General features: G+C 41.4%; 2 protein-coding genes across 6 annotated transcripts in view; one reads left to right on the plus strand and one right to left on the minus strand.

Annotated features, from left to right (window-relative positions):
- The window catches only part of CHRNA2 (cholinergic receptor nicotinic alpha 2 subunit), a 254,947-nt gene that overhangs the window by 53,674 nt on the left and 184,243 nt on the right, over positions 1-17,030 (minus strand). The gene's annotated exons all lie outside the window — the stretch shown is intronic.
- Positions 2,012-13,481, plus strand: LOC141074277 (uncharacterized). Its single transcript, XM_073561899.1, has 2 exons — positions 2,012-2,941; positions 11,094-13,481. The coding sequence occupies exon 2, from the start codon at positions 11,412-11,414 to the stop codon at positions 13,479-13,481; it is 2,070 nt and encodes a 689-aa protein (XP_073418000.1). The 5' UTR covers positions 2,012-2,941; positions 11,094-11,411.

Raw genomic sequence — 17,030 nt, forward strand, 5'->3', positions numbered from 1 at the left:
CAGGTAGGCTGTGGCGTTGCAACGATGCTCAATTGGTACCAAGGGGCCCAAAGAGTGCCCAGAAAAAATTCCCCACACCATGACACCACCACCACCAGCCTGAACCGTTGATACAAGGCAGGATGGATCCATGCTTTCATGTTGTTTACGCCAAATTCTGACCCTACCATCCGAATGTCGCAGCAGAAATCGAGACTCATCAGACCAGGCAACGTTTTTCCAATCTTCTACTGTCCAATTTCGATGAGCTTGTGCAAATTGTAGCCTCAGTTTCCTGTTCTTAGCTGAGAGGAGTGGTACCCAGTGTGGTCTTCTGCTGCTGTAGCCCATCTGCCTCAAAGTTCGACGCACTGTGCGTTCAGAGATGCTCTTCTGCCTACCTTGGTTGTAACGGGTGGCAATTTGAGTCATTGTTGCCTTTCTATCAGCTCGAACCAGTCTGCCCATTCTCCTCTGACCTCTGGCATCAACATGGCATTTCCGGCCACAGAACTGCCGCTCACTGGATTTTTTTTCTTTTTCGGACCATTCTCTGTAAACCCTAGAGATGGTTGTGCGTGAAAATCCCAGTAGATCAGCAGTTTCTGAAATTCTCAGACCAGCCCTTCTGGCACCAACAATCATGCCACGTTCAAAGGCACTCAAATCACCTTTCTTCCCCATACTGATGCTCGGTTTGAACTGCAGGAGATTGTCTTGACCATGTCTACATGCCTAAATGCACTGAGTTGCCGCCATGTGATTGGCTGATTAGAAATTAAGTCTTAACACACAGTTGGACAGGTGTACCTAATAAAGTGGCCAGTGAGTGTATATATCTTCTTGCACGGTTGAGAATCAAAAGTAAAGGCAATGTTGAATTGAGGATAAAATAAATCTTGTTTTTAATTATTCATTTTTTGAAATGAATAATTAAAAACAAGATTTATTTTATCCTCAATTCAACATTGCCTTTACTTTTGATTCTCAACCGTGCAAGAAGATATATATATATATATTTTTCTACATTTTGGCGAGCCGTAGCCAGCCTGATCTTTTGTGCTAATTTTGGTTGGCATTCCTTCCTCGATTGTGCAAGGGGGGAGCACGAACTCTGCTAAAAACCACCTGTTGTACAAGCTTCCTCAGGAATTCCACTATTTCACGGCACAAAGATCACACTGAACCTGAAGACGACGGGTGAGGATCGTAAAGAGCTGCATGCGTCTCATCCAGACGGAGATCTGAGGATTGCATAAGGACACAGAGGACCATCCATTGACGGGAAAGACTCTCAATAGGTGAGAAAAAAATTATAATGGATTTTATACATGATTATGCTAAGAAAAGTAACATAGATTTCAAGTTTGTTCATAATCATACGGATGCCCAATTATGGTCTAGTTTGTATAATCAATGTGAGGCAGAAAATGTTAAAATTGACAAAAGGTTTTTCTCAGTTAGAAAATTACAAAGGAAACTTCAGAATGTTATGCAGCTAGTTCATGTGTATAATAGCTTAGTCTTTGAGAAAACTGAACCTAACACCTATAAAACATGTATTGTCACACAAGACATTAATCACACTGACACACCACGTGACACACAAGAGTCTGACGGGGATTACTTTGATTGTCCAAATTGTTTGATTTTGTCAGAGCATATAGAACAATTGGAAGATCAAATAGATACCAGGACAGAGTTATTGTCTAAATTACGACAAGATATAAAAAGGGTTTCTGTTAACACAAGATCAACAGGTAAACAGGAGGACAGTGCTGCGTCATCATTTGTACCAAATATGCAAAATCCAGATGCTTCAGTAGAGGAATTAGAGGCAGTAGAATTACAACGGAAAAAATTACATGACAGAGCAGCACGCATTAATCTGAAAATACACGATCAGCTAATGAAAATTGTAAAAGACATTCCAAATTACAATGATAAGATGGATGCCTTTTATAATGCGGACACTTTTGAATCAAACACAGACAAATACAATCTGAATGATGAGCAAAAGAATAAAATATTCAAAGTTTGGTTACCTTCACATATGGGAAAAAGATTACAGACCACACCCAGATTAAATGATGAGAATGAAATGGCACATAGTACAAAAGAAGACAGACTTAGACAATTAGTATTGTTTACAACTGGAGAAGACATGCCTACAGTTGATATTTTAGGGAGTTTACAAACAAATATTTCTGAAGACCCATTCTCTTTTTTGGTGAAGTTTGAACAGGCCTATAGGATGGTAATGGATCTCAGGCCTCACGAAGAGCCAGCATCCATGATCAAATTTTTTGTAAAGAAGTTCAAGTACTTAGATCCTGCCTCAGTGCAATTGGCTAACACTCAGCCATCATTGCAAGAAGCAACAGTTTTTATTGACAGAATAAGGAGATCCATGAAACAAAATCAGGTCAAGGCTAAAATAGCGGTAGTTCATGAGAAGGAAGACAGTCAACTGAAACCTAGAGTCACAGTAATCTCCAAGAGCAGGGATTACATTGAGCATAGAGGTAAAAATACTACACAAAGGAACAATATCCATTGTTATTTTTGTGGTATACCTGGACACTTGAAGTGGCAGTGCAGGAAATTTTTGAGAGCAGAATCAGAGATGGGTACACAAGGAACAGGTAAGCTTGGAAGGGAAAACGGACTCATGCCAAAATCATACACCACACCTTCCGCACCTGCATTACAATCATCTGCACCTGCTCATACTGCCAACAGACAAACACAGTCACCATATGCACCATTAATCAGACAGATCAGAGAAATGACAGTGAAGGAAACAGAGTCAAGGGATAGAATTCCAAGGTCTTTTAAAAAGGACACTGGTCTTCTCCCATCTCCTTCATCTTTCTGACAATCACAGACTATTCCTGTACCACATCCATTGGAATTTGTGACTCGAGTTACATTGGATGACTGTGGAAGACCATTTATCAAAGTAAGTTTAGCAGGACAGAATGTTGTATTTCTCATTGACACAGGAGCTCAGTTAAGTGTTACAAACCTTGATTTGAAGCTAAACCCAGATTCACCAGTTTGTACAATTGTCGGTTTCAGTGGAAAAGGTGGAACTAAAGCAACCTTAGTTCCCAATGTGATTTTGGAAATACCTAGTTCTTTCAAAACAGAAATTGACATCTGGTATTGTTGTGATTCTGAAAATATACTTGGCACAGATTTTATGCAGAAATTCGGATGGGTAGTTGACCTAGGAAATCAAGTGATCTGGAAAGATTCCAATGGTTGTAAACCGGTAGTCATTGATCCTAATGATTATAGCCATGTTGGAAGTATTTGCTTGAATGATGTGGTGTCATCTGACCATTTGTGGCCTGACACTAATGATGACAAGGTATTGACAGAAATTGTACAGCTTTTTCCTTCTCTTTGGGCTCAGTTCAGGAATCAGGTTGGAACAATGAAAGACGTTATCGTGAATGTGGAGGGGCGTGATCCCCCGCCACAGCGTCAGTATAAATTGCCTCCAGAATCAATTGACTCTATGTCAAAGATCATACAGGAATTGTTAGATCAAGGTGTTATCCGAAAGGCTAATTCTGTAAGTAACAATCCTTTGTGGTGTGTTTTGAAATCTGATGGTTCTTATCGAATGATATTGGATTTACGGATGTTCAATAAGCATACACCCAATGTCGCACCAATTGTGGCAGATACTCATGACATGATGGCAAGGTTAAATGCAAAGGCCAAATACTTTTCTGTACTGGACATTAGCAATGGTTTTTTCAGTATACCTCTTGAAAAGAGTTGTCAGTATAAGTTTGCATTTACTTTCTTGGACGAGCAATATCTGTTTTGCAGGTTACCTCAAGGAGCACATTTGTCACCTAGTGTTTTTCATCAGGCATTGGCAAAGGTATTATCCAGATTTTCGAGGCCTGATTGCATTCTGCAATATGTGGATGATATTTTATTGTCTACAGAGGATAAAGAGACACATGTTTCTCTTCTGACAGAATTGTTTGAGTTGCTGCATGATGCAGGGTTGAAATTGAACACCAAAAAGGTCAAATTAATGCAGACTGAGGTCAGATTTTTAGGGGTGCTGTTGAGTCCAGGAAAAAGACAGCCACTGCAGGAAAGAATTGAGGCAATTGCTTCCCTACCAATTCCGACATCACACAAGGCATTGAGACATTTTTTAGGTCTTATGAATTATTCAAGGGATTTCATTGAGAATTTTGCAGATAAGGCCAGACCTTTATATGATCTTTTGAAAGGTGAAAACAGTGATTACTTTGGTCCTTGGGGTGATGAACAGCAAACCTCATTTGAACAATTGAAAATGAATTTACAAAATGCACCTGCTTTGTCCACAGTAGATCCTTCGGCTCCATTTGCTTTGCAAGTGCATACATCAGGAACATCTGTTTCTGCTGTATTACTGCAATTACAGGGAGAAGAGTGGAGAATTTTGGGCTATTTTTCAAAACTTCTCTCACCTGTTGAAAAAGGTTTTGAGACCTGTGCAAGACACTTGGTAGGTGTGTACTTTGCAGTCAAAGCAACCGAACATATTGTCGGGTTCAACAAAATCATTTTGCAAACTCCTCACTCTACACTAAAACTTCTCTTTGAGAATAATATCCCAGGTGTGTCACATCAGAGATTTGCTCATTGGTTATTGTCATTGTCTCCCAAACAAATTGAGGTAGATTACAAGGCCAAATATGTTCTTCCTCAGCTGATGCAATATGAAGGACAAACTCATGATTGTTTACAGTCTTTTCAGGATCCAAGTCCATCACTTTTCAGACGGAAAGCAGAGGTAACAGACGAACCAATTTTTGTAGATGGTTCCAGATTCTATTCAGATGGGCACTATTATTCAGGATATGCCATTTTTTATCCCAACAGAGGACAGGTTGTGAAGCACAAATTACCGAGTCATTTTTCAGCTCAAAGAGCAGAGCTAGAAGCAGTAAAAATGGTACTACAGCTGAATGAAGCAGATGATCAGTGTCCCATTGTGATCTACAGCGATAGCTCTTATGTTGTAAGATCACTGACAGATTACTTGTCAGTTTGGGAAAAAAGAGGCTATGTAGATTCATCTAATAAGACTCTTGTACACAGTGACACACTGAAGACAATTTTCAGGATAGCATCAAAAAACCCTAATGGTTTTGCTATTGTCAAGGTTCCGGCCCATAAAAAATCTGATGATGAATTATCTGTTGGAAATGCAACCGCAGATATGCTAGCCAAAGAGGCAGCCCTGACAGGAGAAGAGGTGTTTGAACCTGAACCTCTCGAGGTTTCAGCAGTTCAAAGAACAGACACGCATATCCCTTCTTTTGCGGAAGAACAAGAAAAAGACTCATCTCTTGTTGCTTCCCGGGTTGATCCAAAACCTCCCTTTGTTTGTGAAAACGGGGTTTTGTGTCATGACTTAAACGGGGAGTTGCGTCCTGTTGTCCCAAGACATCTACAGGTTGAGTTCACAAAATACAATCATGAAAGTTTGGGTCATTTGGGCCAACAAAAATTGTTAGGCATTCTCAGAGAGAAATTTTACTGGGAAAAGATGGAAGAGACAGTGCAAAGTGTTGTTCAATCATGTCTCATTTGTGCCCAAATTAATCCAAGACCAAAAGGACAGAAACCGCCACTACTCCGAATCGCACCTGCAGATGGTCCATGGTCTACGTTACAAATCGACTACATTGGACCGTTACCATCAGGTAAAAATGGTCTCAGGTATGCATTGGTTGTGGTAGATGTTTTTTCTAAGTGGGTTGAAATTTTACCTGTCAGGAAAGATGATGCTTTGTCTACAGCTAGAGCATTAGTTAATCATGTCTTTTGTACTTGGGGGATCCCAAGAATGATCACCTCTGATCGAGGAAGTCACTTTACAGGAAAAATCATGCAAGCCGTTTGTGCTATTCTAGGGGTACGACAACAGTTTCATGTACCCTACCATCCACAGTCTGCTGGTATTGTGGAAAGGATGAATAGAACAATAAAATCCAGAATTGCCAAGATGTTATTGGACAAAGGCAATACTTGGGTTGATGCAGTACCTTTTGTACTGTTGAGTGTAAGAGGAACAACCTCTGCCACAACTCAGTTTACTCCTTTTGAACTGATGACAGGAAGAAAAATGCCATTGATTTTTCCTCATGAACCATTTTTGTCTACACCACAAAAAGATGCTGTTGCAAGGTCCAAATGGTTGCAATTGTTGCAGGAAAATTTGAAAACGATTCTTCCACATGCTGCATCAAGAATGCAGAGAATGGAGCCACCATATGTATCCAAATTCAAGAAAGGGGCTCTAGTGATGATTAAAACTTTCAGGAAGAATGGACCTTGGGAAAGTAATTGGGAAGGTCCCTTTGAAATTATCGAAACCATGGGACAAGTGATGATACTTGTGCAACGAGCATCTAAGGTGGTTAAAAATACCCGCAGACAACAAAAATTGTGGGTACATGTTGATCAATAAAATAAAATAAAATAAAATAAAATAAAATAAAATAAAACCAGGGGAAGAGTCTTGAGGAGATCATTTGCATATTCCCAGTGCCTTCTGGGATAAGTGAAGAGTCTCCGCGAGCTCAACGATCACTGGGTTTTGGCCGTTGCAGCTGAAAAGAGGAAATCGGAAAACCAGGGGAAGAGTCTTGAGGAGATCATTTGCATATTCCCAGTGCCTTCTGGGATAAGTGAAGAGTCTCCGCGAGCTCAACGATCACTGGGTTTTGGCCGTTGCAGCTGAAAAGAGGAAATCAGAAAACCAGGGGAAGAGTCTTGAGGAGATCATTTGCATATTCCCAGTGCCTTCTGGGATAAGTGAAGAGTCTCCGCGAGCTCAACGATCACTGGGTTTTGGCCGTTGCAGCTGAAAAGAGGAAATCGGAAAACCAGGGGAAGAGTCTTGAGGAGATCATTTGCATATTCCCAGTGCCTTCTGGGATAAGTGAAGAGTCTCCGCGAGCTCAACGATCACTGGGTTTTGGCCGTTGCAGCTGAAAAGAGGAAATCGGAAAAACCGCGCGCCGATAGGCGCGCGAAATTTGGCTCATCTTTCATCGTTTTTAAGAAATCTCAAGATGGAAGAGGCCAGGAGCCATTTGGTGAGCTGCATTTCTTGCTACATGTTCACAGATTTACCAGTGGAAAAGCCAAACTTCACATGCCACAAATGCAAGCTTGTGTCCCTGTTGGAGGAAAAGTTGCAAAATCTCGAAGAGAGGTTGGCTACGTTGAAGATCATTAAGGAAGGTGAAGAGTTCTTGGACAGAGCAGAATTATCTCTTCATGTTACAGAAAGAGAAGAAATTCGAAGTGCACCTGAAGAAACAGAGGAATGGAGACATGTGACCCAGAGAAGCAGGAGGATCAGGAGGCAGTCAGCACCCATACTGCTCAGAAACCAGTACCAGGCTCTCACGCAGGAAAATGATGAAGAAATACATCAGGATAAGACTTTGCCAACAAACAGCAACCTTGTACGCCTTCAGAGTCCTCCTGGATGGAGAAAGAAAAATGTTGTGAAGAAGAAACGGAGAGTGGTGGTCATGGGGGATTCCCTGTTGAGATGAACAGAGGCCGCTATCTGCAGACCGGATATAACTTCAAGAGAAATGTGCTGTCTTCCAGGTGCAAAAATTAAAGATGTGTCTGACAGGATATCAGGACTCTTCAGACCTACAGATGACTACCCATTCCTGCTACTACATGTGGGGACAAATGACACCGCAAGAAACGACCTGGAAACCATCTGCAGAGACTTTGAAGACTTAGGCAAGAAAGTGAAAGAACTGGGAGCGCAGGTGGTCTTCTCTTCCATCCTCCCAGTGGATGGCCATGGAACAAGGAGGTGGAATAAGATTCTGCAGGTGAACAACTGGCTACGTCGATGGTGCCGTCAGCAACGATTTGGATTTCTGGATCACGGAGTGAACTACTTATACGATGGACTACTTGCTAGAGATGGGGTGCACCTTACGAAGACTGGAAAGCATGTATTTGGAAGTCGCCTTGCTACACTTGTAAGGAGAGCTTTAAACTAGAACAACATGGGAAGGGAAGCAAAAGACCAGAAAAAGCCATACACCTGACAAATGCTATTGAGAACTCTGCTAATAGAAGTGGAAAGGAAGAACAAAGACGAAAGAATATAATTAATAACAATATTGGAGAAAGAGAAACCAATCACAAACTAAAATGTTTCTATACTAATGCACAAAGCATGGGCAACAAACAAGGAGAATTGGAACTACTAACACAGGAAAAGAAATATGATGTCATTGGAATCACTGAAACTTGGTGGGACGATACACATGATTGGAATACAAGACTAGAAGGATACAACTTATTTGCAAGAAACAGACTTGATAAACGAGGAGGGGGTGTTGCATTGTATGTTAGAAACGCATATATCTGCACAGAGATTGAAGCTTCAGAGACTGGGAGTTCTGTGGAAACTGTTTGGGTAAGAATACAAGGACAGAACAATGGAAAGGACACCATTGTAGGCATTTACTACAGGCCGCCTGTGCAAGCTGAAGATATGGATGAACTCTTTATGCATCAAATGGCCAAGTTCTCCAAAAAATATGACATAGTTGTCATGGGAGATTTCAACTATCCAGACATTTGTTGGGAATCTCTCTCAGGCAAAACTAACAGGTCAAGGAAATTCTTATCCTCTCTTGCTGACAACTTTATCTTCCAAAAGGTAGGGGAGAAAACAAGGGGAACTGCTACCTTGGATCTAATCCTTATAAACAGGGAGGAAATGGTTGAGGAGGTAAAAGTGGCTGGAACCCTAGGAGGTAGCGACCATGCTATTTTAGAATTTTGGATAACTAGAGGCGGAAGACCTGTGAAGACTCAGACGTCAAGGTTAGATTTCAGAAAGGCAGATTTTAAGGGATTCAGAAAGATAATAGGAGGGATCCAATGGCTGGATATCCTTAAAGACAAAAATGTCCAGGAAGGATGGGAAATCTTGAAAAATGAAATTCTCAAAGCACAGTTGTTAACAATTCCGAAAAGAGGGAAGAATAGGAAGCATTTAAGGAAACCAGGATGGGTGAACACAGAACTTAAGCACATGCTAAAAAGGAAGAAAAAAATGTTTATAAAATGGAAAGAGGGAGGCATATCTAAAGAAGAATATAATGCTGTCTGCAGAATCTGCAGGGCACAAATCAGATTAGCTAAAGCTGAAAATGAATTGAGGCTTGCAAGAGATGTCAAAAGCAATAATAAAGGATTTTGGGGATATGTCAAAAGTAAAAGAAAAGTCAAAGATGCTATAGGATTTTTACAGGATGAAAATGATGAAATGGTAAGACAGGATGTTGAGAAGGCTGAACTTTTAAATTCCTATTTTGCATCTGTTTTCTCTCAGAAAGGAAATGTAACACCAACTGTTATTCACTGTCCTATTAAGGGAATAGAAGAATCCAGGATATCTATAAACAGAAAGATAGTGAGGAAACACTTAGCTAACCTAAATGAATTCAAGTCTCCAGGTCCAGATGAATTACACCCCAGAGTACTGAAGGAGATAGCAGAAGAAATTTCTGAACCACTCTCCATAATCTTTGAAAATTCTTGGAGAACAGGAGAAGTGCCAGAAGACTGGAGAAGAGCAAATGTTGTTCCTATCTTCAAAAAGGGGAAGAAGGTGGACCCAGGCAACTATAGGCCGGTGAGTCTGACTTCTATACCAGGAAAGATCTTTGAACAAATTATTAAAAAACATGTAAGTCAATACCTGGATAAGAATGAAGTGATCAAACAGAGTCAGCATGGGTTTGTAACTAATAAGTCATGTCAGACTAACTTAATTTCCTTCTATGACGGTATCACTGATTGGGTGGATCAAGGAAATGCTGTAGATATAGTATATCTTGACTTCAGCAAAGCATTTGACAAAGTCTCTCATACAATCCTTATTGAAAAAATGACTAAGTATGGAATGGACAAGGCAACTGTTAGGTGGATTCATAGCTGGCTTAGTGATCGGACCCAAAGAGTGGTCGTAAATGGCTGCACATCCAGTTGGAAGAATGTCTCAAGTGGGGTACCACAGGGCTCTGTCCTGGGCCCTGTATTGTTCAACATCTTTATCAACGATTTAGATGAAGGAATTGAGGGTAAACTGATTAAATTTGCTGATGACACAAAGCTAGGAGGGATAGCTAATACTAGAGAAGAGAGAGAGAGGATTCAAAAAGATTTAAATAAACTGGAGAAGTGGGCAGTAACTAACAGAATGGTTTTTAACAGGGAGAAATGCAAAGTACTACATCTGGGCAATAAAAATGAAAAAAGCATATATAGAATGGGAGGAATAGGGCTAAGTGACAGCACATGTGAAAAAGACTTGGGTATACTAATAGATCACAGACTGAATATGAGTCAACAGTGTGATGCAGCAGCAAAAAAGGCAAATGCAGTTCTAGGATGTATTAACAGAAGCATACAGTCTAGATCACGTGAAGTCATTATTTCCCTCTACTCCTCTTTGGTCAGACCTCATCTGGAATATTGTGTCCAGTTTTGGGCACCACATTTTAAAAAAGACATCAACAAACTGGAGCAAGTTCAGAAAAGAGCGACCAGAATGGTGACCGGTCTGCAAACCCTGTCTTATGAGGAAAGGTTGCAGGATTTGGGAATGTTTAGTTTGCAAAAGAGAAGACTGAGAGGAGACTTAATTGCTGTCTACAAATATCTAAAGGGCTGTCACATTGTAGAAGGATCAACTTTATTCTCATTTGCACAAGGAAAGACTAGAAGCAATGGGATGAAACTGAATGGGAGGAGACACAGATTAGATATTAGAAAAAACTTTTTGACAGTTAGAGTGATCAATGAGTGGAACAGGCTGCCACGAGAAGTGGTGAGTTCTCCTTCAATGGAAGTCTTCAAACAGAGGCTGGACAGACATCTGACTGGGATGATTTAGCGAATCCTGCTTTGAGCAGGGGGTTGGACCAGATGGCCCAGGAGGTCCCTTCCAACTCTACGATTCTATGATTCTATGATTCTATGATTCAATGCAAACTGTATATTGCAAAATAATGATACTGCATTTCTTTTAGGAAGAAATGGATTCCAATAAGAACTGGAATATGAAACTCCACGTCTTTGACGGAAGGGATTCAACACCAATCCTTCAGGAGGAAAAGACATTTCCCAGGAAAAGCTACTATCTGATGGGAATCACATTTCTGCTGTTTTGTACTGTTTCAACTGTGATCTACGCTGAAGATATTTCACACCATGGAACAAATACTAGTTAAGTGAAGGAACTTTTCAAAGGAACTTTACATCCAAGGAAACCAAGAGGAACGAATCTACAAAGCTTAATAGATGAGGACATACCGGACGATTCAGTAGATATTACTGGAAACATTTGCATGGGTTTTGGTGCAAAATGCTGTATTGAGCTACACTTCATACATGACACTGACATAATATTACACGCAACCACAGGACCTAAGACGAAGTTCACACAGTTACAAGGAGATTATATACACAATAATAAGACAGGCACATGGGAATGTAGTCCTACAGATGTGTTATTCTGGAATATAGAGATAAGAGGTGAAGAGAAAGCTGTGTGGTCAGGCGACATTACAAATGATATGATCGCAAAAGGGAAAGTTGAAACATCCAAAACAGATGCTTGGTTAAGGACACAACTATTTGGGAAAGTTTTAGATCCTGCATTTCTTTCTATTACAGAAGGAGACGAGGATTGGGTAAAAACATGGAATTTTCAGATAACCAGAGAACCAGTACAAGTACAGGTATCTGTAGTTTTTACAGTTTCAAATACTATAGCTCCAGAAGTAAGGGTTACACCACAAGCAGTATATAGTCAAGAAAATATGTCTCCTTTATTACTAAAATGCAGCACGAGGTTAGAGCTACCTTCAGAATCTTTGTTAATATGGACCAAAGATAAATCATTTTTGGGAAGTTTTTCAAATGGTCCAACAAATGTTATACACAGAGGTCAATCCGGTAACGTGAGATGGTTAAATAAGGATTTTATTTTTTCTGTAGATAATCCATCTCCTAAGGATTCTGGACTTTACCAATGTTGCATTTTAACGAAATATAACTACAAACAATGTAGAGATGTAAAGGTAAATATATGGTCAGCAGTAGATAATGTATGCACACAGACAAGATTTCAACCATCTACTCCTTTTCAGATCAATCAGTTCCAAACTAAACCTCTGTTACGAGATGGAGTGTTTCTGACCATGGTATGGACCTTTAACATGTCTAACTGGAAAATCTCTTCTAGATATCCCCAGTGTCAACCACATCTCACTAACATGGAGATGGGAATAGAACAATGGTTTGGGAAAAGAACTTCAACACAGGTTAGAAGTAAGAGGGGAGTGTTTGAAGGTATTTTGGGGGGATTAGGAACAGTAGGAAGTTTAATTAACACTATGGACATTCATACACTTAAATCAGATCTGGAAAATATTGGGTATATTGGAGGAAAAGGGGTAAAGATTCAGAAAAGCTTGAATCAAGTCCTTGAAAAGATGGTTTTGAACACTGCTACTGTATTGGGATCTTCTGTATCACATCTTCAGGATGCTACTTTAGCTTTAATGCAAAGTGAACAGGAATCTCAAGTGGCCAAAACATGTCTAGAAATTCAGATTGAATATTCCACCAATCTGAAAATGATTGCACAAGCCTTACAAAGTGGAATTACCCCTTTAGGGCTAATAAGAAATTTGCCCATAGAATATAACTTTGCGTTAAACCATACAGATTTGTGGGTAAATAAGTGGTTAGGATGTGAACAGAACATTTGTGTAGGAACATCACTGATTCCAGTGTCAGGAAGAGAAGAAACCCTGGTTCCTATAGGTGTTCTGGGAATTCCTGTCAGCCCTACACAATTGTTATATTATCAATTACAGTACACAGATTTTGCATTTGATGGTACAAACATTGAACAATTAGACATTTCGTCATGCTTAAATTTTGTTTCCAAGGTAATGTGTCTACCTGGACAGGATAAAGTCATTTATCATTCATGTTTCCATAATCATACTTCTTGTCATGCCAGAGTTGAGAATGTCCACACGATACATGACTTGGTGACACCAGTAAGCGCTAACAAAACTTGTTTCCAAGTCATGTCAGGAAAAGAAGCAGTTTCTGCATTCTTCTCATCTTGTGTACATGTCGAAAATCTGACAATGGGTTTATATTGTATAGAGGGAAATGTTAAAACTCTCACAAAGAGGGAAGGAAGTATTAATATTACGTCAATAGGCTCAAGACGTCTGAAAATCCTTCCGATCCAGTTCAATTTGTCACAAGTCAATAAATTTCCTTGGGATTTGTGGACAAATGAAATAAAGAAAGACAAGGGTTTATTAAATCTGCTGACAAAACAATTAAAAAAAAAAAAGCTGAAATTGTATTTAGACATGAACAAGGTAATCTAAATGATATTGAACATGAATGGACGAGTATGTCAGGCTCATCTTGGTGGAGAAATTTAGGAAAATCTGTAACCAGTTGGTCACAGTCTTCAGCGAAAATGGCAGCAGGGAATGTATTGTCTAATCCGATTGTTATTCTATTTATCATAGTTTTGCTGTGTATAATATATCAAATAATTATTATGTGTAAAATTAGGAGTATTTATAAGAATATAAAGATAGAAATGAAAAAGGAAGATGATATTTTAAGAGAGATGTTAAAACGAAAAAATATAACTCTCTGATCTAATTTTTGTTTTTACAATAGGTTTGAAAATTCAGATGACATTCAGGGCAGATGTTGATACAAGGTTTTCAGAATAAAGAATGAATGTGATACGAATGGTGAGAGAATGAGTTAGGATTGATTATGATATGTCTCAAATCATAATCAGGGGGGACTGTAAAATATCAGTATTTCTATAATATAGATTAATTCTCTCATATAGATTAATTCTCACATACAGAGTCTAGTCCAGCTAGCAGAGGCTCTGGTTAGAGTGTGACTGAGCTATTCTGGATTCCTTGGCTCACACAGCTGTCTCTCTTGTCAAATGTATAGGTCACTTGTCAAAGCTGTCAAAATGTGACTATTTAGAGATAATGAATGGTTCTAAAGATCTCAGACTTTAGGCTTAAATATCTCAGACTAAGGTAATGCATAAATAACTGTATGCATATTATTAAAATAACTACGGTTCACTTAATATGGAAGAACTTATGAACATAGTGGCAAGCCACCATATGTGGTTGTAGTTTATAGGTCAGAATAGTATATAAAGCCGGTCTAACTCTTGTTCAGGAGATCTCATATCCCTTGAGACTCTCGAACACCCGGACAGCTGCTCAAGACTATATGTAAGAACAATGCTCGTTTTCTCTTCAAATAATTACTGCATGTCATGAACTTACTTTTCTTCATTTTTGTAATCACTTTTTGACAGCTTTGACAAGTGACCTATACATTTGACAAGAGAGACAGCTGTGTGAGCCAAGGAATCCAGAATAGCTCAGTCACACTCTAACCAGAGCCTCTGCTAGCTGGACTAGACTCTGTATGTGAGAATTAATCTATATGAGAGAATTAATCTATATTATAGAAATACTGATATTTTACAAACCTCTGCCACTGTTGTCCGGAGACCCTGTCAGATTACACCCATAGCAGCACGTTCCCATCCATCACAGCCATCGGTAGCACAGGCATGGGATAAAAGGCGCCCTTACTCGGCAAACCATCCCCGAGCACAGTCTCTGAATGCTGGCATTGCCAAACTTCTGGCAGTTGAAATGCTGTCATTCAGGCTGGTGGACACTGACACCTTCCGGGACTTAATGGCATTGGCAGTCCCCCAATACAACGTGCCCAGCCGCTTTTATTTCAGCAGGCGAGCCGTCCCTGCCCTGCAGAAACATGTTGAGGGCAAAATAAAACATGCGCTACTAAACGCCGTTAGTAGCAAGGTCCACCTGACCACCGATGCGTGGACCAGTAACCATGGACAGGGACGATACCTTTCCCTCACTGCCCACTGGGTCAATGTTGTGGAGCCGGGTACGGATCTGGAGAGTGGCGCTGTACGTGTTCTTCCAACGCCATGGATTGCAGGACTCCAGTCTGTACACATAGACTCCTCCTCCTACTCAAGTTCCTCAGAAACAGCAGAGCAGGAGCCTGTTACGACCGATATGAGCACAGCCGTGGCCAAACGTCAACAGGCTGTACTCAAATTAATTTCTTTGGGGAATCGAAGCCACACAGCGCAGGAGCTCTGGAATGCTATCAAGCTGGAGAGCGATGTGTGGTTTGGGCCAGCGAATCTCCAGCCGGGCTTGGTAGTGTGTGACAATGGCCGAAATCTGGTGGCAGCTCTTGGCCTAGGCAACCTCACACACATCCCATGTCTGGCACATGTTCTTAACTTGGTCGTGCAGAGCTTTCTGAGGGACTATCCGGATCTTGCTGCACTGTTGCACAAGGTCCGCATAGAGTGCGCTCACTTGCGACGTTCCAGCACGGCAAGATCGCGCCTCGCTGCTCAGCAGCGACGATTTGGCCTTCCGGAACATCGCATCATATGTCACCTACCCACCCGGTGGAATTCAACGTTACATATGTTGGAGCGGTTGTGTGAGCAGCAGGCAGCAGTCATGGAGTACCAGCTGCATCAGGCGCAAACAAGTCGCACTGTGCGCCGTTCACACTTCAGCACCATTGAGTGGGCCTCTATGAAGGACATCTGCCTCGTTTTGCGTGCCTTCGATGATTCCACGCGGATGGCGAGTGCAGATGATGCACTAGTCAGCATGACTGTCCCCCTTATCTGCCTGCTTCAACAAACACTGCAAGCACTAAGGGATGAGGTTTCAGAAGAGGTGGAGGATGAGGAGTCCCAAATGCCATCTGCTTCTGGACAGTCTGCGCTACGTGTTTCCTCACAAAGGCCTAGGCAGGGGACACTTTGTGAGGAGGATGAGGAGGAGTCGATGGAGGAGGAAGACATCTCTCCAGAGGAGGGAGGTACACAAACCTCTACTCAGTATGTACAGCGAGGGTGGGGTGATGCAGAGCAGGCCGAGGTCACGCCTCAAACAGGGGACAGCGGTTCTTTGGCAGTTGGGAGTCTGCAGCACATGGTTGATTTCATGCTGCAGTGCCTGAGAAACGACCGCGGCATCGCCCACATTCTCGTCTCGGCTGATTATTGGGTGTACACCCTCCTAGATCCTCGCTACCGGGACAGCGTACAAAGGCTCATACCAACGTTGAACCGGGAGCGTAAAATTCGGGAGTACGAAGAGTCACTGGTGAAGTCCATAATGTTTTCCATTCCACCCGACAGCATTGTTGCTAGTGCTTTACAAAGCAGCTCTGTGCGTCGAGGCAGTGGAGGAAACTTTGCACAAAGAGGGAGCAGAGGCAGCGCCGCAGCACAAGGCAAGACCACTATGGCCCAAATGTGGCAAAGTTTTGTGTGTCCACCACAATTGTCTACACCATCAGCGACGCCTCGAGTCAGCAGGAGGCAACGCTTCCGTCAGATGGTGTCAGACTACATGTCTTGCCCTGTCGCTGTACTCCCAGATGGCTCTTCCCCCTTCAAGTTTTGGGTCTCTAAGCTGGATACATGGCCAGAGCTTAGCCAGTATGCATTGGAGGTGCTGGCTTGCCCTGCTGCCAGTGTATTATCGGAACGTGTCTTTAGTGCCGCAGGTGGTGTACTAACAGACCGTCGCACGCGACTATCTTCCGATAATGTTGACCGGCTGACTTTTCTGAAAATGAACAAGGCCTGGATCTCCAAAGACTTTGCCATTCCTCTTACAGACTAAATTAGTGGTTGGCAACTGTATCCAGGTCTGCTGGTGTGTTCATTTTTCTACCACCTGAACTATAATCCCTTTGCTTCAACACAGCCAGTTGTCGCTCAGATGTGTCGTCTGCACAGAGAAACACACTAGCTCCTGTGTTAGTGGGGTTCAGTAATGCCAGCTGATCCCCTGCTGTGTGGA

The sequence above is a fragment of the Dendrobates tinctorius genome, unplaced genomic scaffold (assembly GCF_039654945.1).
Source record: "Dendrobates tinctorius isolate UK_male_01 unplaced genomic scaffold, ASM3965494v1 ptg000332l, whole genome shotgun sequence".
Lineage (NCBI taxonomy): Eukaryota > Metazoa > Chordata > Amphibia > Anura > Dendrobatidae > Dendrobates > Dendrobates tinctorius.

Excerpts from the sequence above, each read along its gene's own strand:
- LOC141074277 (XM_073561899.1), top strand. The coding sequence starts at position 11,412 with ATGGGTTTTGGTGCAAAATGCTGTATTGAGCTACACTTCATACATGAC.